Source organism: Hyaena hyaena, unplaced genomic scaffold, assembly GCF_003009895.1.
Source record: "Hyaena hyaena isolate Hyena2069 unplaced genomic scaffold, ASM300989v1 scaffold_263, whole genome shotgun sequence".
NCBI lineage: Eukaryota > Metazoa > Chordata > Mammalia > Carnivora > Hyaenidae > Hyaena > Hyaena hyaena.
This window is the reverse complement of record NW_024080897.1, coordinates 431,369-455,444: the sequence shown is the minus strand read 5'-3', so window position 1 is coordinate 455,444 and position 24,076 is coordinate 431,369. Positions and strand designations below refer to the sequence as shown.

Genomic DNA, 24,076 nt, shown 5'->3' with positions numbered 1-24,076 from the left:
AACTTACAAAATAGTTCAGTGGAATTAAAAAAAATCTCTCATATGTTCCTAGATCAATTAATATTTGGGTGAGAATGAGAACAAAGCTTCAATTAAATGTAACTCAACAAGTCTTTATGGGTTATCTACTTACTATGCTATTAAATATAAAGTTATTAGGATTTCATTGCAGTGGGAGAATTTTAAAAAGGGAACTAAAAGAAACTATGAAATTTTAATTTTTCAATGAGAATATAATTTGAGTCACAAATATCTGATGGCCTCATTTTTAAGAATAGTGTACTGGGTTAGATTCTGGAATATTCTTGCAAATGATTTTATTGTATTAATTTTCACATTTCCCTTACCTGCATACAGTCCTCTAATGGGATCCCATTGACCTAAGGATAAAATTCAAAACTGGTCCCAAACCACCTGCTTTGGGTGATTCTTCACCTGTGTGGTCCTTTCCCAAAGCTACAGTGCAACAGTATGTATGGCACCTGACATTCCAAAATCCACTGTCCTCTCTCCAGCCACTGTGCTTTTCATTGATTGACAGACATCACTGCTGTCATATAACACTTAATTCACAGAGCCTTGCACAGTGCCTGGGCAGGAGTGCTTAATAACATTGCTGCTGGACTGAAGAAATGAATGAATGAATGTAGATCCACTAAATCCTTTATAGAGCTAAGGACCTGTTTCATTTGTTCTCCTAACCTGGGGAGGCCGGGTGGGGGGTGGGGTGGGGAGAAGAAACAATATTTGGCAGTCATTTGTTTTAGAGGCAGGATATTGACGCGAAAAGAATACTGGGCTTGGATTTGGGAGATTTCCAGCTTTTACCCTTGCTAGTTGTGCAACCTTAGCCTAATTGTTTACCCTTCTGCATTCCTGATCTACACGAGAAATTCAGCTGAACCCGCTCTCCCCTGGCTCTAACTTTAATGGTCATCACTGTCCCCATTCATTTTCTTGATGGAGTGTACATCATCACTCCATGTGATGGTCCCCTCCCAAAACCCCACCTGAAGCAGTTCTTTGTGTTTCCTTTTGTGGATGCACTAATAGCCAGCAACCTGTGTAACCATGGGAATGTAGTTGAAAATACAGCCTCCATTTCAGCCAAGGCTGAAAGGTAAACACAGATGGGTAACAGAGCAGTTCAGGAAATCAACCACTTTATTCATTAGGCCATCTGGTCATCCTTTAAAGCGTCTTTCTGTACAATCATTAGGAAAAGACACATTAGAAACTGTTCAATTTCACAGCTGAATTTTGCCGGCCAAAGGTCTCCTTCCTACAGGGCTGAGCGCTGGTAAATTACTAAAGCATTTTCGAGGGGTATGTTGTTAATATCAAAATACCTGTCTCCCCTCATGATCTAAAATTTGGATACTGATATTATTGGAACAACTTGAAATGATTACTGCTCTTTCTATAGCTGTCTTGTTTTTGCCTTGCTAAGCTCTCCCTAGTATGGCTAATAATATCATTACCAATAGATGCTAAAAGAATTCCACTCAGCAGTGTGAGAAATAACACCTAATGAGCACCTCACTTGCACCCCTGCTTTCCTCCTGCAGATGCTTCTGAACTTAATATCCCTGTACTTTCCTGTTTCCTTTTGATCACAGCTGCTTCATATGCTTGAAAACACCCACGAAGGCGCAGAACAGACCCCCGTCTTAACTTCTCCACCTGCTGGTCAATCCCCAAAGATTCCCTGAGTCCAATTTACCAGCTGCTCTGCCCACCTGCATCCCCGCTGAGGCGTGCTCGGGCAGCCTCCTCTCCTGGTGGCCTGCCCTGCTTGCCAATTCCCAGCCAGTTCCCCTGTCCAACTCCTCCACCCTGTGAAAACTCAGGCCAACCCCATTTCTGGGCTGAATTAAGGAATTCAGAAATTCTGTATCAAGGGGCGGCAGCACTGGGCAGCCAAGCAGCAGGGTGGGAACGGAGCCATCTCTCATCAGGAGGTCCCGGCGGGACTTTTCGAGGCAGGGAACCTCTGAGGACACCTTCCTGGTTGTCCTTTGGTCATTTTCTTTTTCCCTTTCCCTTCCAGTGAGCACATCAAAAACTGTTTTGCTCCAACAGTGAGAGACATTACAGTTGGACTCTCACTTCCTGTTTAACTTGTGATGGAAAAAACAGAAAGCCATTCAAATTTAACTGCGGATAAAAATAGCTCCGCTGTCTTAAAGTCATTAAGTGAACATAAAAGGCTCTTTGTGATTTCAGGATATCTGGAACCTGGCATCTGTCACCCTTCCTCCGTCCTCGTCCAGAGGCGAGGCATTCAGAATAAGGATTCCACGCTTAATGGCACCTTGAGAGTAAGGGTTCCCAGGTGCCCATCAAACCTGTCACTCTCAACAGCTGTCGCTGAGTGACGATGGGTCCCTCCACCCTCCGTCGCGTTTTGCATGAACAGGTCTGCAGAGTCGTGCTAGGGGAGGCGTCCGGGGCTGGACGCACACTGCCCCAGCCCGAGCACAGCGAGCCACCCTCACCTGGCTTTGCTGTGGCCATTCCAGCACTCCTCTTCATTGGACGTGCCCGCCGTCATGCTCTCATCTTTGCAGATGGTGTAGGGCAGCGCCGACCAGACCTTTTTAGAGAGCTTCAGTTTCTCTTTTATGTCTGTGACCTGATCAAGAAAGTAAGGAAAGAGAGTGAATATTCTCCCCAGGCGTTGCCCGTTTCTACACAAAGACACGACACAGGTGAAGGTTAGAGAATCTGTAACAGGACCAGAAGGAAACTCTATCAGTTTTAAGGGAGAGACACCGAGCCGCAGGATTTATTGCCCAGGCCAGCCTCCCTACCTCCTCCCTCAATCTTCGTCTCGCTTCTGGCAGAGAGTTCTCAGGTAAATTGGCTTTTTCTTTTCCATCTTTTCTGTCCTCCCATGCTTTGAATGAAAAACTTACGAAGCATCTCAACTGGCTTCGGGTTCCCCACTGCAAATTCCCTAAACATATTCTTGAGAATTCATTGGCTTGGATGTGAGATAAATGCACTGAAACAATGCACTGAGAGATAAAATGCTTTTCCCAATGGTCTATTTGTTTCTGTAAAAATAAATATTGTCACTAATTCGACTGCTGGTAACCTCTGCTCTGAACCAATTGACAGGTCAATATAGCACACTCTTGGATGGTGAGTAGCAACCCAAACACACTTAAAAATCTCTACAGCAGGAAGAGAAAAGTCATTCCAAATACAGGTGAGTGTAAAATCCACAGGCCTATGGATAGATAGCAGGTAAAAGCTTAGAAACCCCATCTTTACTATTTTCAGGCTCAGGACTGACTTGTCACCTGCAGAAAGGACAGAGACAGGGATTCAGTACCATTCTAGTTCCATAATTAACATCTGGGTTCATGTAGTCACAACCCTGATTTTCTATCCTGCCCATGTGAACACTGGGAAAATCTACGGATGGTTGAAATGCATCCATTATAGGTTGAATCAAGTGCCTCTACATTCATGTGCTGAAGTCCTAACCCTAAGTCCTTCAGAATGTGACCTTGTTTGGACATAGGGTTTTGGGGTTTTTTTTTTTTTTTGGCTTGTTTTGTTTTTGTTTTTACAGAGGCAAGGAAGTTAAAATGAGGTTTTTAGGATGGCCCTAATTCATTATGACTGATATTTTTGTAAAAAGGGAAACTTTGGACACAGATATACATAAAGGTAAGACAATGCAGAGAGAAGTAGGAAGATGCCATCTACCTACAACCAATGAGAGGGACCTGGAAAAGAACCTTTGCTCACAGCCTCAGGAAAATCCAATCCTGACATCTGGGTTTTGGACTTCTAACTTCCAGAGCCAGGAGACAATAAATTACTCTTCTTTAAGCCACCCTGTCTGTGTTATGTGGATACAGTGGCTCCTGCATACCCACACTGCATCGTAGAAGGGACACACTGAGATTTATATATATTTGAGATCGATAGCCTTTGGAAATAAATTATTCTGTTTACTATGGATGGAGTATAGACTTTTGCAAAAAAACTTCCAAAGCTCTTTTGTCAGGTTTAAGAGTGAACACAAAGGAATATAAGATATCTGTCCCAGTCATGTTTCTCAGTAGTTACAGAATTATACGGTCTCCGGCCCTTGCTTATCTGTGATTCCGATGATGACAGAGGCTTCAGTATTGAGAAATGTCTGCTTACCCAGAAAGTGCTAAAGATGGCCAGAATACTGAATCTGAGAACCTGGTACCTACTCTGATGTTACTTTTGTTTTCTAGGATGAAAAGAATTCATAAGCAATGACATTCCAAGAAGTAGCTTACACACAGCCATCATTTAGGATGTCTTGAGACCTGCACTCTGTGATTTCAGCCGTTCATGCTGACTTGGGCCCATGGGCTACCTTGACCTCTGGCTCTCCTTCCAGCCAATCTGACTGGGTAAGGATGTTTAAACTAGAGCCAGTACTTTTCTCTGCCACTTTGGGCACAAGTGTGGGCACAAGTTGTTATTTCTTTTTTATTTTTTTGTTTGAAAGACATGTGGCCATTTCTAACCAGCCATAGGTGGATGCACATCCTGTTTATCTATTATAAAAACCACCCCCCCCCCAGAGGCCAACTAATAAGTGTTGAAAGAATGACAGAAAACTCACCATTCTGCAAGCATCATAGTTATAATTAATCTCAGCAAGTATTATATATAGACGCTGTTGTGGGTTGAATTTTGTCCTTCCCATAAGATGTCAAAGGCCTATCCACAGTACCTGTGAATGTGATTTTATTTGGAAACGGGGCTGTTGCAGAATATCAGGTTAAAATGGGGTCATTAGGGTGGGCTCCAAACCAATGTGACTTTGTCCTTATAAAAAGGGCAAATTTAGGCACAGACACAGATATACACAGGAAGAACACTGTGTGAAGATGAAGGCATAGATCAGGGTGATGCATCTACAATCCGAGGAACGTCAAAGATTGCCAGAAAACTAGCAGATGCTAGGAGGGCATCAGGGAACAAATTCTCCATCACAATCTCAGAAGGAACCAACCCTTCTGACGCCTTGATCTTAGACTTCTAGCCCTCCAGCTGTGAGCCAATAAATGTCTGTTGTAAGCCACCCACTTGGTGGTACTTTGGTACAGCAGCCCTAACAAACTGGTACAAATGCAAAAAACACTGGGTGAAAGTCTGATGGGGAATTATTGGATGCTTACACAATCTCCAAGCACTCCCCACAGCTTAGTCATTATTACAAAGGGAAAACTGGTCACTCTACAGTACAGAGACTCGGCTGGCCCCACCTTAGCCAAGTGATCAAAGTAGCGGGACACCAAGATTTTAGGTGCCTCTGCATGTGAGGTGAAAAGAAGGACACATCACTTATGTAGCTAAAATCCCTAACCTGGATCCAGTCATGAGGACACGTCAGACAAACACAATGTCCAAGCTGATGAACACTCTATGGGACAACTGGCTTGTATACTCCAAATAAGTGAGTCATAAAAGACAAGGGAGGGCTGAAGATGTCTTCCAGATTAAGAAGAATAAGAGACATGGGATTCAAATGCAGTGTCTGATTCTGGATAGGTCACTAGATCGGAAAAATAATTGCCAGAAAGGATATTATGGAGATCGTTGGCAAAATTTGAACATTGACTTTGTGTCACATATATTATATTGGTGTTTAATTTTCCAAACATGAACTCACATTGTGGTCATATAGGAGAATGTCATGTTTTTGGGAGATACATGGGTTGCATTCATAACCCTTTAAAATTAAAGGGTTATGGTTTCCACAACGTACTCTAGAATGATTCAGGAATCATAGTCGTCATCATCATCATCATCATCACCACACAGATGTATAGAGATAGAGCAAGAAAGAAAATGTGGCAAATTTTTAATGGTGAATCAAAATCAGATTTAAAAAATTAACTTTTTTAAAAAAGCATCTTTCCAGTATCTTTGAATGTTTTTCAAAATAAAACGTGTCAAACATGAAATCCCTCACTTGATTTGTTCCATGAGGTGCCACACTGGTGTCTCTAACCTTTGTAACCTGGGATACCACCCCGAAGCCACTCGTTCTCACTGTTCTCAAACAGGAATCCCAGAAAAAGCACCAGGTATTACATATTCATAACTAATTCAGAAAACTATCACTCGCTTCAGTACTAGAGCACTGTAAGGGTATCTGTCCCATAATAAAGTACACCAGGAATGACCATTCTGCCTTCTGCTTTTTTAATGCTAAAACTCCCACCTTTATACTGTGGGAATCTGAAGCAAATATACGTATTTTGAGACAGAGAAAGAATAAAATGGCATGACATCTCGCAGGCATCTCCTCTTTGGAGGTTTGGAAAATTTACCTGTGTATGTTGTGCTGCTCATTCTTTAAACTACACACAAGCACTGTTTCTTTCAAGGAGCATTCTCTGGCCTCCCAGTCAGTTGGGTTCAACTTCTGTGTCCACAGCACCCTGTTCATGATTCTAAGTACTGGTTACTCCAAGCTTTTATAATTGGCTTACTCTTCTGATTCTAAGACCACATGGTTCTTGATGCAAGGACAGGGCTCAACTCTGTCATCTTCAGTGCTTAGATGAACCAGGTGACCAATCACCCCAGTTTGCCTGGGACATGGGGGATTCTAGGACACACCATATTTTCAGCGCTTACACTGGAAAGTCCTGGCAAACCAGGACAAGGTGATCACACACATCTTAGCACAAGGTGGGTGCTCAATAAATGTTGATTGGGAAAATAGATTTAATTGTCTCAGTCTGCCATAGACAATCGTGCTAACACAAAATTGTGTGGTCCCACACCGTGCACTCAAGTTGGAAAGGCGGAAGCAGAGATGGGCTGTATCTGGCTAAGTGAGGAGCAACATGGGCCCTCTCTGAATCACCACAAGACATTTTGTAATCAGGTCGTGTTCACTCTGGCATTTCAGTAACCAGGCGTTTCTACTGTGTGATCGGAGGACATAACAGCAAAAGAGCAGCCAGAGATGTAAATGCTGTTTTAACATTCTGCACAGAAACATCAGCCGATTCACTTCCAGCCAAGGATGCTGATGGGGACAAGATGGAAAAAAGGGACCCTATTAGCCACCAGGGAGACACATGTCTTTGATTCCAAAGGGTATCCGAATGATTGCAGTTCATTTGTTTCAGTATCAAGCATTTCAATCCTTACAGCATTTAGAAATACTTCTAATTTTCTTATATTTTTATTTCTGCATAATGTGTGTGACCACTTTGCTGTAGCTCTAGACCTGCGTTGTTTTTTAAATTTTCTTCGTGGAAATTTAAGTGCACAAACAGTAAGCTAAGCTTTACGTTAGCAAGAACTGTTAGTAAATATGCGTTACTGAAGTAACAGTGAGTCCTAATTCATTATACAAATCTGATGGGAACAAAGGCCTGGGGTCAAATAGGGAATTTACAGCAGTGCCTTTTCTCTGCTTCCCACATGAACCATCAACTATTCTAGGACAAATTAACTTTCTCAAATACTTGCAAGCTATATTTACCATTTGTCCAGGGCTACATTCATAATACTGTAATATTAGTGATACTAGTAATACATGAGTATTCAGAGATTTGCCTCTGTGTTTTTAATGTTTTTTAAAATTTATTTTTATTTTTTATATATTTCTAAGAGAGAGAGAGAGACAGTGTGAGCAGGGGAGGGTCAGAGAGATAGGGAAACACAGAATCTGAAGCAGGCTCCAGGCTCTGAGCTAGCTGTCAGCACAGAGTCCGTTGCGGGGCTCGAACCCACGAACTGTGAGATCATGACCTGAGCCGAAGTTGGATGTTTAACTGACTGAGCCACCCAGGTGCCCCTCCCTCCCCCCCCCAGAGGTTTTGAAAGTTAACTTCCAGGGCGCCTGGGTGGCTCAGTCGGTTAACGTCCGACTTTGGCTGAGGTCGTGGGTTCGAGCCCCGCATCGGGCTCTACGCTGACGGCTAGCTCAGAGGTGGGAGCCTGTCTTTCCCTTTCTCTCTGCCCCTCCCCTGCTCATGCTCTCTCTCTCTCTCTCTCTCTCAAAAACAAATAAAAACATTAAAAAAAGAAAGTTAACTTCCATCACACCGCATGACTCTGATCCAAACACACACTGTTGGGGACCACAGGGAAAACATGACCCTCTTCTAGAACTTATCTGTCTGGAGTTTATCCTCATTCCTGACAATTTCAACTCCTGGCACCAGTAAAAGCATAGACTCTTCGTTGAAGGCTCAGCAGAAGTTCCACAAATACCTGACTATAGGAAGACAGAGGTACTGTTTTCATAACCACCCATACAGAATTGCCAACTCAGACAAAAGAGGGAGGAAATTGACCAGGTGGAATGATCGCTTAAAACAAAGGATTAGCAAAATCAAAGAGCAGAAAGGATGATTTAAGGACTGGTGTCTCATAATTTCATTTAAAAGATGATCTTGCCCCAAATATTTAACTTGAATAACCAAGTTCCCATTTACAGGAGTTTCTAGGTATATAGGGACAAAGTAAGTAACACAATAAATAAACCATCAGACACATTCAGTGTGTGGGATATAAGACAACTGGCCTCAACTCTTCAAAAGAGGTGAGAATTGTAAAAAGGCAGAAAGACTGTTCCAGATGAAAAGAAACTAAAATTGGAACAACCTAATGCTTTGTGTGGACTTTTACTGAATCCTGGATTTGGAAGAGGTAAATACCCAGTTTGAGACAACTGGAAAATTTGGAATACAGAATAGATAGTAGATGATACTATTGAATTACCAATAATATTCTAAAGTGTAATCATTGTATTGTGTTTACACAGGAGACCATCTTTGCTTTTAAAAGATTTATGTTGAAGCTTTTTATCTTGATGAGGTCCCAACAGTTCATTTTTGCTTTTATTTTCCTTGCCTTTGGAGATGTGTCGAGTAAGAAGTTGTTGCGGCTGAGGTCAAAGAGGTTGGTGCCTGTTTTCTCCTCTAGGATTTTGATAGTTTCCTGTCTCACATTTAGGTCTTTCATCCATTTTGAGTTTATTTTTGTGTACAGTGTGAGGCAGTGGTCCAGTTTCATTCTTCTGCATGTTGCTGTGTACTTTTCCCAGCACCATTTGCTGAAGAGGCTGTCTTTTTTCCATTGGATACTCTTTCCTGCTTTGTCGAAGATTAGTTGGCCATACATTTGTGGGTTCCCTTCTGGGTTCTCTATTCTACTTTATTGGTCCATGTGTCTGTTTTTGTGCCAATACCATACTGTCTTGATGATTACAGCTCTGTGATAGAGGCTAAAGTCTGGAATTGTGATGCTTCCCACTTTGATTTTCTTTTTTCAACATAACTTTGTCTAGTTGGGGTCTTTTGTGGTTCCATACAAATTTTAGGATTGTTTGTTCTAGCTTTGAGAAGAATGCTGGTGCAATTTGGATTAGGATTGCATTGAATGTGTAGATCGCTTTGGATAGTATTGACATTTAACAATATTTGTTCTTCCAATACATGAGCATGGAATGTTTTTCCATTTCTTGTGTCTTCTTCAATTTCTTTCATAGGTTTTCTATAGTTTTCAGTATAGAGATCTTCTACATCTTTGGTTAAGTTTATTCCTAGGTATTTTATGGTTCTTGGCATAATCGTAAATCAGATTGATTTCTTGATTTCTCGTTCTGTTGCTTCATTATTGGTGTATAGAAATGCAACTGATTTCTGTACATTGATTTTGTACCCTGTAACCTTGTTTTTTACTTATTTGAAAATAGCACAAAAAAAAATTCGACCATCATCCTGTCCACGTGAGAAATATATGGATGTTCATTTTATTATTTTCTTCAACCATTTCAGTGTTGTTTGAAAAAGTTAAAAATAATGAAAAGTTGGGAAAAGAAATGAAACATTGTTGTCAGGACACAGGGTATTTAAGAGCCTTGCTGAATTCAGCACAGGGCAGTGATTGACTCAAAGCACTTGGGGGATGACTGTGAGCTTTCACTGGGCTAAGACACTCACGCAATCCTCAGTTCTGTCGGTGCTGACATATTATCATTATGCCCTTTTGCAAGTGGGAAACACAGTCTTTGAAAGGTGAGGAAACTTGCCCCATATGAGGCAAATGGTGGACATGAGACTCAAATTCAAGTGTAGGCTTTAACACCGTTACTCTTCACCACCAGATGTGAGAGGAACATGTCCTATGCCATATTTCTGGAGCATGAATATTGAGCTGGTAGTGGAAATATATGTACATCTCTGGGGTGTGCAAGATAATTCAATGTGATTCAGGATGAAAACATGAGAACTTCTATCTCTATTTTTTAAATATAAAAGTATAAAAGGAATTAAGCTTTCCTAATACTTAATCTATCTACAGATTGATATAGTAACCTATTTACATACAGATATGGTGATGGCCATTTCTCAATTATCCTGTGGGAAGAGTAAGACTTTCAGAGTGAAAGGGGGCTCACAGTGGTAGCTCTGTCTTCCATTATCTTATTCCTGGGATAGTGAAATCTATTTCGGTCCACACGTCCTGGTTAAATGCACCTATGGGTTAGGTTATGAAGTTTTAACTAATTAAATGGACGAGTGACTTAAAATGACTTCTGCAAGAAGCTTTGGATTTCTTTCATTTCAAACAGTGGGAGCACAAGTGAACAACATTAAAATGGCAGGCTTACTCCTGATACATCTGCTACATTACAAAGTAAAACTAATAAAGATTCTTTGTTTTACCTCTTTCTTTAAAATTTGCTACTTTTTGCACATCTTTTACAAGTTATAGAAAATATATTAGTTCAGTAATACTTGCATATAATTTATGAATAAACAGTTATTAATGGGTGTCTATGATTCTGCCTTTTGCTGGTAGAGATGTGAGATCAAAAGAATTTGGAGCTTGAGCAGGGAATGACACAATATATTTTGAGTCAGTGACTTAGCAAACAAAAACATTTGATGGAATCAGTTTAATGAGATAGGAAAGTGTATTATAATTCAGGAAAAGTTCCATTGCATCGGTTAAATAAGAAAAAGGTTTTTGTTGCTAGCATTTTTCATTAAATAGTTCTTATGTGCCCTCTCTAAGTCAGGTTTTATGCTATACTCTGGGGATACAAATATAGACAGTGCCTAGTTACTACCCTTGAAAGGTTCCTAGCATCCCTGTGTAGGAAGCGGTAAAAAGGCATAGAGTAAATATGATGAGGTTAAGCAAAATTCTATGGTAGCACTGATATCCATTTGCCTGAATTTCTGGGGAAACCTATGTTTCCTCCCAAGCAAATAAGTCTTTGCTGATATTTGCTCTTTTGTGGCCACTAAATCTTGCCATGGGAATGATTAGTAAGCTGGATAGTTAGTCATTTCTACGTAGAGGGGTTAAAAACAGAAAATGCATCACGGTCCTCCAAGTTTTCACTTCCGACAATGGGATGATTTTATCCATGCAGAAGCCACTGCTTTTAGCCACTGCCCTGGTCTGCAGCTCCTCCTTTGCTGAGAAGCATCTGTGATTTCCTAACTCCCAAGGAATATCTGCTCTGCAGCAGAGACTCAGTAAACAGTGCTGTGCGTGTCTTGGGTACTTAGGAAATATTTGTTGGGTGAATAAATACATGAACGGTGCTGCTGATTATCTGCTAAGGGAAGTAAGATTTCAAAAATGATCGATTATCTGCCAGCTACTCCCTTCTGGACTTTCTTTGGAGAATAAGGAAGATGTGGACAAATTCGGCCGGGTTTCCAAAAAGAAGCGCTTTCCCTTGACCTGATTATCCCCTGAGTGAGAGCAAGATCTCAGATGGCCCCTCCAATCCTCTAATTAGGATTCCAGCTTCTCGTCATCTCAAATGTCATTCTAGGTGTAATTTACACAGGTATGACAGAAGAGCCTTGGAGATCTCAAAGGCAAGGTTGGCTTGGGGTAAAAACCATGAGAGTTTAAGTAGAAATGGAATAAATCCCATCTTAAGCAGCCTTTACAATCCTTATAAAGACACACTATTTCCAGTAACTTCGCTTTGGTTTTCTAAGCAAGTGACCTATTAAATACCGATTTGGGGTGTTTTGAACTATTATTACCTTTGTCTCCTGTGTGGATCCTTTGATGGGGCACATTTGATCTCCCCCAAGAGATTTTTCCCATGACTGTCCATCTGCCTACCTGAGGCCCAAAGTCTGTCTATATTGGACCTTTTCTTTCTCCTAGATCTTCCCTGTGAAGTGTGAGAAGTGAACTGTGAGAAGGCCACCTGCTGTCCTCCGTCAATCATGCCCACACCAAAATTCACTTCACTGGGTACCTGTTGCATGCACCTGGCCCGATGCCTATTTGTTCATGATTGCAGAAAGATTCCAACGTACCTATTTCATCTGTATGAAAACATAATGTAACTGGATGTAAATAATATATACCATATCTTTAGAAAAAAGATAGTTAATATTTAAAGGGCTATACACTAAATAATACATATTGAGGGGGGGAAAACAATGTGAATATTTTATAGGCTGAAGGTCATTTGTTAGCTTGGGAAAACAATCTGTTTAAAGAAACAAAGTCAGCCTCCCTTTTACCTCATGCACAAGGCCACTTTACTTGGTCAAGTTAAGGGAAATTCACAATATATAATACTATTCTTGCAACCCCAGGGTTTAATAATCCAGTTTCAGAGACCATGACCTCATCCAGTCTTACTCCAGAGAAGAATGATCTTTTATTACAGCATCAAGTCATTCAATTCACGGTATGAGCCTGCATTAGAATTCAAGTCGCGTGTTTTCCTTCAGTGATCAAACAGAGGTCTGTAAATGAACCTGTTCACAACTTCTCACACTCACTTGAAAACACACCTGGACTGTCTGGAGTAGAGCAGTTAACGTTCTGAAGTCACAGAGGGAACACTAACTCTTCTGATGTGGCCAAATATCTGTAAGCGCAAGCCCCCCTAATATTCTTGAGGAAGTAGGGGCTACTAATCCCATTTGGCTCAATGAGGAAATGGAAGACACAAGATCTGCTCAATCTAGCCACTTGATTTATGTTCAGGTCTAAACTCAACTCCCTTCTGCTCATGTTGTTTTTAGCATCCTATTCCCTAGAATTTCAACTTCCCATTTCTTTTGAGTGTTTGAAAGTCTTTGATGTTATTTTTCGTGTCTCAAATTGTTTATAGTGTAATGTTTGGGGAGGTCCTGGAATGTAGGGAGAAGTCACTCACAACACGTGTCCTTTCAGGAAACTATTAATGAAGTCTTGGGGGTGACAGCATGGTCTTGTTGAACACAGTTTGTCAGTGAACCCAAAGTAGACTTTGGACACATGACACACCAAGCATTGCGCTGAATGCCTGAGTCACTGTACAACCTAAAGCCAGCTTACGCTCTGGACTTTCACAGACATTCCCAGGGAATCCAATAATAAGTTCTGGTCTACTACCATGTTTTTCAAAATACTTCAAGATATTACCACATTTTTTGAAAAATACTACGTATCTTTCCCTGTGGTGGGGTACATTTCACATTACTCCCTAAGGAGACAAACACACATGTATTTTGTAGGAAAAACTAAGAAAGATGAAAAAACCAGTAGGAAGTGACAGAATCCTTGAAGTTCAAAAAGACAATGCTTAGTTTTGTTGAGTTTCTCAGGGGACTGGGAATGGAATGAAAAATTTAGAGTCTGTGTCATCCCCTCTGGCTTCAGGATTGGAGTTTCTTGACTAGGTGATGACGCAGTAGTGAGAGCATGACCCTGAGAAGACAGATGAGGTATTTTTTTTAGCAAAGCACTGGTCTTCCTGGTGGAATAAATATGGGAAAGCCAGAAGTACCTTCTTATACTGTTCAGGTCAGATTTTTGCTGCCCATTTTAAGAAAACAATCAATTTTCAAATATTCATGTTTATGCCTCATGTTCTGATCATGCCTCATTCCCTATGGTATTACATTTTAGGCAAGTAGGGTAGTGAGCATTCTATATACCTTGAGATGACAGTCTGACACTGAACACTGAATTCAATAGTGAAAAGAAAAAGACAGGGAGACATTAGGTCTGCAGAAATGCATAGGAATCAAAGTATTATTTTGCACGATGGGTAGTGAAATTGTGGTACTATTTACTTCTCAAGTGTGAAAAGAGAAATAATTTCAAAGAGTGGTCCTATCATTGAATCATGAAATTTGGCGGCTCAGCAGAGCTCCCATTGTCCAAAGCTTCTAGGTCATTCTTGACAGGCACTCACCTACACTCTATTTTAACATTTCCAAAGACAGTTATCAATGCCTAGTGTAAAGAGGACTTGAGATTTGTGGCCTGACCCAAAGTAAGTCACTTTCCCTCTTGAGCAGTTCTGTGGACCTTTATAGACAAGGCCTGACCATAAAGCATAAACATATTCTTGTTCTTCCTCTTGTGATTGACATTGAGACTGAGTCCCCAACCTCTTTGCTTGGTTTGCTCTGTTCTTTGTAATTTATAGCTAGTTTCAGTGCTGAGAGTGGATTTTTCTCTGACCATCACCCAGTAAATTTTCCTTTTGCTTCATTTCTGACTTTGGGTCTATTTGGTCTTTGCTCTCTCACTCTTTGCTCTGAACTTTTGAAGTCAGCTCTTCCTTCCTTGGCTGCTAAACTTTGTTCTCTGCCATTTCTCAGGCATTATCTGAGTAGGGTAGGTGCAGACACCCCCAAGGAGCTTCCTCTGATCTAGAGCATGTATTGTGACAAGTGCTGATTCTAAACTAGGTTAATAGATATGTGGTCTTCAGAAAGCAGGAGAGGAAGATCTCAGATGCATTCTCAAAAGAAGAGAATGAATTCAGTATTTCTAGCAGTTATGTAGGGCACGTTAAAACCATTAGGATATTTAGTAACAGATCTCTGTCTCCACCACCATCTATTCTATCCCTATGGAATGAAAACTTTTAGCAATTCTTTGTGGTTTGAAGAACAGATTTCCTCCACCTTCCCATTTCCCAAGGTTGTCAGTAAGATCATGACAGTAGCTTGGGACTGATTCCTTTGTATAGAATTGACCTGGACAAAAGTAGTGATTCAGAGAACTGCCAGATACAGTTTATATGGTTAATTGCCCAGTTTTGCCCACGTGAAACAAAGATTGATCTTCTGAACATCCAGTCTTGGTGAAAACATTCCAATTCTTTGCCAACTATTACTTCTTCATAGGGTCTTTGACAATATTCCATACAGAATTTCTACTTCTACCTGTGACTGACATAATGCCATGATTCAGTTAAGGGCATAACCATCTGAAGTTGTTCCTAAAATGTTGAAATTTCATCTTCAGGGAACGGAACCCAGGACATTAAAAGTAAGTCTGTTATTTAAAAAAAAGGGGGAGGAGGCATAGCAAAGTATTATATTTTGACTTTGGGCACTCCTGAATATTTTAGAATTCATCAGTTAGTTCCAATTGTTTGAGGATATATTCTTCCACACCGCAGCTGAGAAACAGATGTGTATTCTAGTCTCTTTCTCCGAAGCCACTGTAGATACTTGGAACTTACCAGGGAATGAGAAGCTTCCTTTGCTCACCTGAGGTTGCAGTAATTGTATCTTCTTAAGAAAGGTATTGCAAATGTGATTCCACCCACGAGGAAGTGTGCTTGCAAAGATGTTCACATATTGGAAAGGTAACTCAGATACAGCACAGACAAATATTCGGAAAGTGGTAGGTGGAAATCAGATGTATTGAAATTCTAAAGTCATTTAGTGTAGAGAGGGGTTGTCCTAAATGTTTTATGGAATAGGCAAAAAAAAAAAAAAAAAGTATATAAATCTCTTCTGGGCAAATGTGATTTCATTTATACTTAATTATGTAGACTTGTACTATATGATAGAAAATAAATTGTATTTTCTGCACCCATTGTGTTACATTTATGATATAACATAATGTTGTGCCTTTTCCTTCACGAGTCTAATTGGGAATTGCTTCACGTTTAATTGCCAGTGATTTTGGCTTAAGGGATTTTGAGGAACAACAAAATGAGATACCAATAAATTCACCCAAGAACGTAAATCTGAATCATAAGACCCAAGGATGTCTACGAACTCTACTTCAACAGATAGTCTACACATTGGGAAGAGAAGAGTATGGTTTAGTGGATAGTTCTTTCTGTGAATCTCAGCTCTAATGTCCCCCAAGGGATTCCTCCTGTGACATCCACAGTCACTTCCCAGTATGTGCTCCAGGAGATCCTCTGGTTTTTCCTGTCATACAGATTTTTCCCATTTATTGTAATGGCTCTTCCTTCCTGAATGCAGGTGACATAGGGGTAGGACCTTTTTTGTTCACTGCATCCTAGGAGATGAGTGTCCCATCTGGCACAATGCCTGGTTTACAGTAGTACTCAAAAGATAGCAAATGAATTAATGAATGGGTAGATAAATGAGGTAGAGTAGGCCGAGGGTGAATTTAAATTCTGAGACTTCAAATTAAGTTGTAAGTGAAATTTGAATTCTAGATGCTCTTACTTGCAAAATAACTTATTGCCATTGGGAGGAATGTCTCTCTTGTAAACTTCCCTATTTCATGGATAAATGGTTGCTCAGGGTCTAGTTATGGGTAGTCAATTCAATTACACACACACACACACACACACACACACACACACATACACACACCTGTTTAGTGTCCACAATGTACTAGGCACACAGTGATAGATATAAAATGGTCCTGCCTTCAAGGAACATACTACACAGTAGGGAAAGGAAATTTACATATAAACAAACATAGTAAATCACTCATAGGTTTATGGGCTGTAGGTCAGAGTATGATCAGGATTTTATTATTGAGTAGACGGAAGGATCAAGGGAAGCTCCAAGGAAGAGGTGGCAGGTGAAACGTGACTTACGAGATGGATAGCATTTTGCAGGTAGAAGCAGGGGAAGAACTGTTTTTGGCAGAGGGACCCTGAGTGGCAAAAGCTCATAGATATGAGGGCTTTTCAGTCGGGGAGGGAAGTGCCCAGTGCATGGAGTTACTTTAACTATCAGTTTGGCAAAGTCATAGAATTTCCCTACAAGTTGGTTTCAAAATGGAGAAAATACCACCTCCCCAACTATCTTCTGAAAGATTTAATAAAGCTTAGTAAGTTTATATATTGCTAGGGCACTTGGAGCTGGAAGTTCTTAATGCATAGAAATATCACCATGGGGACAGATGGCATAGGGTGACTAAAGTGTACTCTTTCTTGGAAATCAAGTCCTTATCCCTGTGAGGTAAATTACCTTTTCCTGGGAGCCATCTGGTTACCTTAAAGATCCAATTTACCCCATGGAGCATCAGTGAGGGGTGCCATTTACTCCTCTTATGATTAGACTCCATGATATAATTGTACTTGACTTTCACCTTTATATCTTAAGCATCCAATAACCTAAATAGATTCTCTTAGTCTCCTACAAGCATCAAGGATGTCAGAGATCCCCCCCTTTTAGCTCTAGTGGGAGAGGAACAACCTTGTAAAACGGCAGAATGGCCTTTCTGGTCCAGAAAGCAATGAGAGTCTAAAGCAGCAATCACCAACAGAAAGAGCATGCAAGTCGCAAGTGTGAACTACGCATGTAATTTAAAATTTTCTAGTAGCCGTATTTTGAAAAATTAGAGTGAAGTTAATTTTGATAACATACTGTTTAACCTATATATCCAAAATATTATTTCAACATTAATAAATCCAAAAAATTAATTTTAAATCCTTTTTTTGGTACTAGTCTTTCAATGTTCGGTGTGTACTGTACACTTAGAGCATATCTCAATTCAATCTACAGATATCTGCAGTGCTCAGGAGCCACAAGTGACTAGTGGCTGCCATACTGGATGGCACAGGTCTCAAACTCTAGTGTGTTTTTTACACTTACAGCACATGTCAGTTCTGTCTACAGCACATTTCAAGTGCTCAATAGCCATATGTGGTTAGTGGCTAGAATGCAGGTCTAAGGTCCTTCCTTAGCTTATCTGGAGTGAGGACCAGTGATGTAAGAGGGGCTGGATTTCTTGAATGAGTTGAAGACATGCTGTTAGCTTAACATTAGAGCATTCTGCACATCCAGAAATTTTGGGGGTGGGTTGCACATCAGATCAGCAGAGTTCATCTGCATCTCTCTCTCTCTCTCTTTTTTTTTGATGCCATTCCCCCATTGTCCACTGCCTTCCCTTAATCATTTGGCCAAAATGCATCAGAAAAGAACTGAACTGAAGTTAGGTTATATTTGAAGATTCAGCGTATCCCCAGAATTGTTTCCATTTATATAAATGGGAACATGTTGCATTCAGCTTTGTGATATCTGCCAATGTCACAAAGATTTCTCGGCTTATGTTTGTTTATTTTACTCAACTATAACCATCATCCTGAAAAGCATACAAATCATATATGAAAAGTTTGAAGAACTTCTTCCAAGATACCCATAAAAAATCTCAAAGGGTTTTTCCCTCTTCTTTTCACAAGATTCACTCTCTTGAAAATTAATTGCATCAAGCCATTGATAATGCAGAAACTATAGATTACCAAAGAGCAGAGAGTACTTTATTGATTTACGGTAATTTTGAGTTATAAGTTGCATATTGGCTCTGGGAATGTACATGCATTTGAAAGACAAAAGCCTGTCAAAAAGTTGATACAGAAGAAATTAAGTTCAAGGCAGCCCAGTATCATTCCACCTTTTCCTTCAAGAAGTCCAGCCATCCCTCTGGGCGGTTAGAGACAGTCTTCTACCGTAGCCACCAGATGGCAGTGTTGTCCAATCTTTCCACCCCTTCCGGCACTTCCCACAGGCTTCCCAGAAAATAAAATCGTAGATTGTTCTACTGCATATAAAACTGACAACCCTGTTATTTTAAACTTGAAACTGACAGGCTGTTATTTTAATGAGGTCTGCCAGAGCCAAGGTTAACCAAAGCTTTATTTCCCTACAAAATGTTAAGGCCATAGTTCTAAAAGGGGGATGTGAAATTTTATGTTATTGATACTTTCTCTGTTTAAGTTTTGAGAGATTTTTTGACAAGTAAAGCTATATGACAAATATGGACATATGTTTATATATATAGCCAAATTATGCATGAAAATTGGTTCAAATTTCTCCTAATGTCCTTTTGCTCTGTTACATTTCACAAAAATTTTAAAAAAATCTTTTCTACAGTTATCCATTTCAGCCTTTGTTGAAGCAAAAGTATATATTTTTGGTACCTTGACTTTCTAGCTTAATGAGTCAAAGGAAAACTCAAAGCTATTTTAATCCTATTAATATTCCAAAATGAAACCAAGTATAATATTTGATTCTTTATTTCCATGGAAAAAAAGCCCGGCTCCAGAACAGTAAAATTTAGTTAGAAAGGATTTTCTTTTATACTAGGTACTTCTATAATGTGTGGTGGTTAATGGCATTATAATCTATTTCCTTTCCCTTGAAATGCCTTTCTACGTTGATCAAGAAAGTATTTAAAGTCAGTTGCTAACTGTGCCAGTATTAAAAACATTAGTAACTACCTTTTCTCAAGTGACTTTGCTAACACTTTTTCCACCTTTTTACTTGCTTCACAAATTGATTTCTTACATTTAATGAATCTTCCTGTCTCAAGTTATGAACATAGGTCCTGCAAATACTCAATGTAGTTCTACATTTCCAGAATTTCCTCTAAGCTGTCCTGTAAGCAGGACTCTTGTGATTGGCCCAAGGCCTGTCCACAAAGAGACTTAAACTCAGGAAGAGCCATGATTTCTGAAAGCAGGCCTCAAATAAATAAATTTATGCTCAGTTATTCATTGGTGGCCATGTCAGTTCAATTCACAGCTACTTAATGCAAACCTGCCACATAGAAAGAACTGTACCTTGTAGACCAGGCTCACCAGACTCAGTATGAAACTGTCTGTGTCCTCAAAACAAGGTACATAATTTGCAGAGCATGATGGAAAATAAAAATGTGGGGCTTCTTGTTAAAAAAAAAAACACAAGAATTTTAACCCAGGCAGTAGCAGAGTCTTAAGTCAAGTGAGGGCCCTTCTAAATGTGGGATCCTGTGCGACACCCACGGAGCTGCCTTGCTGGTCCTCAGGAAGGTGTAGCCTAGTGGGGTTTCACTGATCTGTACAACCAGGAGGTGAGACAGATGCTGGTAACAAGCACTGGTAACAGTGCTGGCTGCCATGCCTATTAGATCCCCTGCAATAATATCCATATCACCTCCAACTTGTGCAAAATTATGGGAAGGTAGTCATGGGTGCCTTCACTTCACAGCATGATGACTGAGAAGTGAGGTTGTGGTGTGAACTTTTCATCTACTGAGATGTTATCTCCATGGCGGGCACCCCATCAAACCCATCACACACATGTATTGCGTGGTCCTCATGGTCCCACTTGAGCAATGAGGAGACAGAGGCTGTGAGAGGTTAAATCACTTGGCTTCAATCACATAGCAAGTAGAAGGGCTGGTTTTGAGTCTTGCCAGTTGGGCTCCAGAGCCTATGTTCTACTACTTCAGGCCATACTATAGAACTGACCAGCTGGAATGTTTTAATGCTTCCTAAAAGCTGTGTAGACTCTTGGTAGATGTCAGTCATTTAAAAAAGGATGGAACATATATTGGAGGAGGGGCACAGTGCTCTGGGAATCTTTGTCCTCCCCTCAAATTATTAGCCCATGATGATTTTCTAGACCTTCTCCCACACCACTATGATTCTAGCTGCTCACCAAAGAATTTCCTAATTATCAACCTTTTCTAACACTGAGAAGCCCTGCAAGTAATTTCCTAATTTTCGAGGCCTTTTAAAACAATGTCCATGATTACAGGAGCCTTCCAAAAAAATGCAAGGCTCTACATTTTTCAATGTAATATTTTAGACTCCCCTAGGAAGTCCAAAGACAGAAAAGGAACCAAATGTTGTTTGCCGGTTAATCTTCTGGTTATGCACAGCAGTCAGTTATATCCTCCTTGAATGTAACTATCTACCTATCTATGACCTACCTTAACTATCGGCAGAAAAAGTCATTTTCAGGTGGTGCTAAGATCATCGTAGATGCACAACACCATAAAATCTAGGCCATTCCTCCAATGTGCAAGTGTGAAAAAAATAAAAGTCTTAAAACCTCTTCTTGGCTTTAAAAGGGGAAAAGTGTTCTTGTTCTGGATTTTTTATTCATAGAGCTGCATGGACCAGCTCGTCCCATGGGTTTCTATGACAAAGGGAGGATTTCCCCATAGGGCTACATATATAGGTTGGAAATCCAGCCCTACATAGTTAATGGTCTGTATCTAACAACATTGCATTGGAAATCCTTTCCTTGAGACGATTTCTCTTATGAAATGGAAAGTAGTAAAGGAAACAAAATTTTCACCACCTTGCCACAGGAATCCATGGAGACTAGAAAGAGCTTTGCCTTTTCTACTACACTGTACTTGGGAATAAGGTGGGGAAGCCAGACGGTAAATCTGATTCAGCCAAATCCCAGGCACTCAGAGGAATTGCCTTTTTATTGCAGATAAGTATAAAAACAGTATGGAGACACACTGGAATCTTAAAGATAAAATGCCAGGGGCTATCTGTTAATGGATTTGGTAGCTAAGCAGTGGTATTTAGGAAATAACCCTTCATCTGCCCCTCCCTCCACCTCCATCAACCGATTTTAGCCAAAGGACCTCTGAATGTAAATAATTACGATGGTGATGATGGTGATTGTGTTGAGTTAGCCTCAATCTTAAATTGCTCTTCTGTCCTTTATTTGCAGAGTTCTGCTTTATTCCCGGAGCCTGGGGACCCACACAGTAGTATCACTCAGGCACTCTGAGTCTTTGCTAAAGAGGGACGGAACCTTAACCTCTCCAGTTTTTCACCCGAATTTTTAAGATTCACCAATTAGATTTTGGTATTTTTCTCATTAGGGGCTAATTTCTGAGTTTTCATAATATGCCACAGTAATCCATAGATCACAAATTCTGACATGCCCCATTCTCTTCATTTTTTTAGTACAATAAAGGGAAAATTAAATAGCCTTTTGAAAACAGTTTTCATTTCCTTCTTCAAATTATTCTCAGTGTGGAAAACCAATTTTTCTTCTTCAAGTCAAAGTGAATGTCTTTGACAGACATGTTAATGTCTTTTTTACAGACATTCAAAAAGGTTCAACCCAATTTCAATTTATTTTCTTTTCAAGTAGGTGGGGCTTTTCATGGTTTCCCCCAAGAAAGCTGAAAGTGGGGTGTTATTTCTGAGAGCCCCTGAATGAGGTGTGCCACTAAGTCTCCCTTCTTCATTATTTATATAGTTGGGAGCAAAGTCCAGACTTTGAAGGAACTTGATGTTGGTCTGAAGGAGTGGCCTTTTCCACCAGAGGCTGAGAAGCCTCTTCACTTTGGTTTGATAGTTTTTTTTCTTAAAGAGTTTTTCCCGAAGACAGAGTCATAAGACACAGGCTCACTGAAATATGATTAGGAAAGGATTGTAGGAAAATGTAATGAATTCTGGGAAATTAGGGAAACACTCTGTGGTCTTTGAAAGGAGAAGAGTAGGGTCATCAAAAATGGGTGGGAACTGTGTGGTGCTGGAGTCACCTGTACCCCGGTGCTTGCTCAGAGTGCTGTATGTACAGACTCAACCACTAGAGCCACAGTCTGGCAACTTACCTTTCTAATGCGTTCCACTGCCCCACACTGCACCTCCAACACATGCCACCCACTCATTCAGAAACCAGAAAACTGAGTCCCCCGGTGCTAACTAGGTGATATCCCCAGGGTACATTTAGCCTCGTGACTTTAACTGTGCTTTCTTTCTCTGCAAGAGCTTTTAATTTTCAGATTTAACCTAGCTTTTTACGTCTACTAAGATGTAAGTCAGGGGCCAATGAGTCTTCACTTCTAAGACTGTAAGCCACGGTTCAAAGAGTTTTACTGCAGTATTTAAAAATATATGTATTTCCTTGTCAATGAGAAAGAATGAAATCTGGCCACGTGTAGCAACATGGATGGAACTAGAAGTTGTTATGCTGAGTGAAATAAGTCAGGCAGAGAAGGACAGATACCATATGATTGCACATATAGGTAGATTAGGAGGAACTTAACAGAGGACCGTGGGGGAGAAGAAGGGGAAAAACAGTTCGGGAGAGGGAGGGAGGCAAAGCATGAGAGATTCTTGAATGCTGAGAACAAACTGAGGGCTGATGGGGGTGGGGAAGAGAGAAAGGGGGTTGATGGGCATGGGGAGGGCACTTGTGGGGATGAGCACTGGGTGTTATATGGAAACCAACTTGACAATAAACTATTTAAGAAAAAAAATAAATGTTAAAAAATTTAAAAATGCATATGTATTTCTTTACCTTTTTATTAGCTTAATTGTTTGAATATGAAGTACTACTGTCATAACTTAATTCATGGTGCTTCCTCTTAAAGGGCAAAAGGCATGGCTGTATCATTGTGCGTGTCCATGCATTTAGTCAACAAGTGTGTATGAAGGACCTTCTCTGTTGGAGAAGCACTGGGGCTACAAAGAGGAAAAGGACATTGTCCCTACGTTCAAGGAACTCTTCTCTTTTGGAGAGGTGTAGGTATCAAAACAAACAGTAATACCATGTGATGTCAACATTGATAGAAATTGGGTGAAGAGGGACAGACGCTTGAGCGTAGAGGGGCTGGTTGTGGGCTTTTTCAAGAGCAAAAACCAGTGACCCAAAGTTGATTGAACTGAGAGCAACTGGTAAAAGGTCAAAGGACTTAAACCCCAGCAAAAGGGGATGAGGGGTGTTGAATCACAATCCACGCAAGTAGACACATGGTAGTATCTACTTAAGCAGAAAACTAATGAATTTCCAAGGGAGGGTCTGTGAAACGAGAGGGGCACACTCAAGGCCTGGGTATACACACTTGTCTGAGGGGGCTAGAGGTCCCTTTAACTAAAGTACTTTTCACGTGGGGTATTTACACCATGCCATACAGGTGACGCATGCTGCTTTGATGGTGAGCATTGCCAGAGAGGAAGTAGCAGATGGTAGAGAGGTAAAGGTCCTGGGTCTGCCAGCACCAATGGGGCCATGGAGAGAACCCAAGAGAGGGGCTCATATGTGGCCATTTGGGCTGACTCTTGAAGAAGAGTAGAATGAGGCAGGCCAGG

The 24,076-nt window shown here is 40.5% G+C and overlaps 1 protein-coding gene across 1 annotated transcript in view; it reads right to left on the bottom strand.

Moving 5' to 3' along the window:
* GPC6 (glypican 6) overlaps nucleotides 1–24,076 on the bottom strand; it is a gene marked incomplete at its 5' end in the record, with an annotated part of 354,513 nt that overhangs the window by 20,466 nt on the left and 309,971 nt on the right. The window contains one exon of the mRNA XM_039245705.1: nucleotides 2,499–2,635. Coding sequence (XP_039101636.1) covers nucleotides 2,499–2,635 — 137 coding nt within the window. The remainder of the gene's footprint in view (nucleotides 1–2,498; nucleotides 2,636–24,076) is intronic.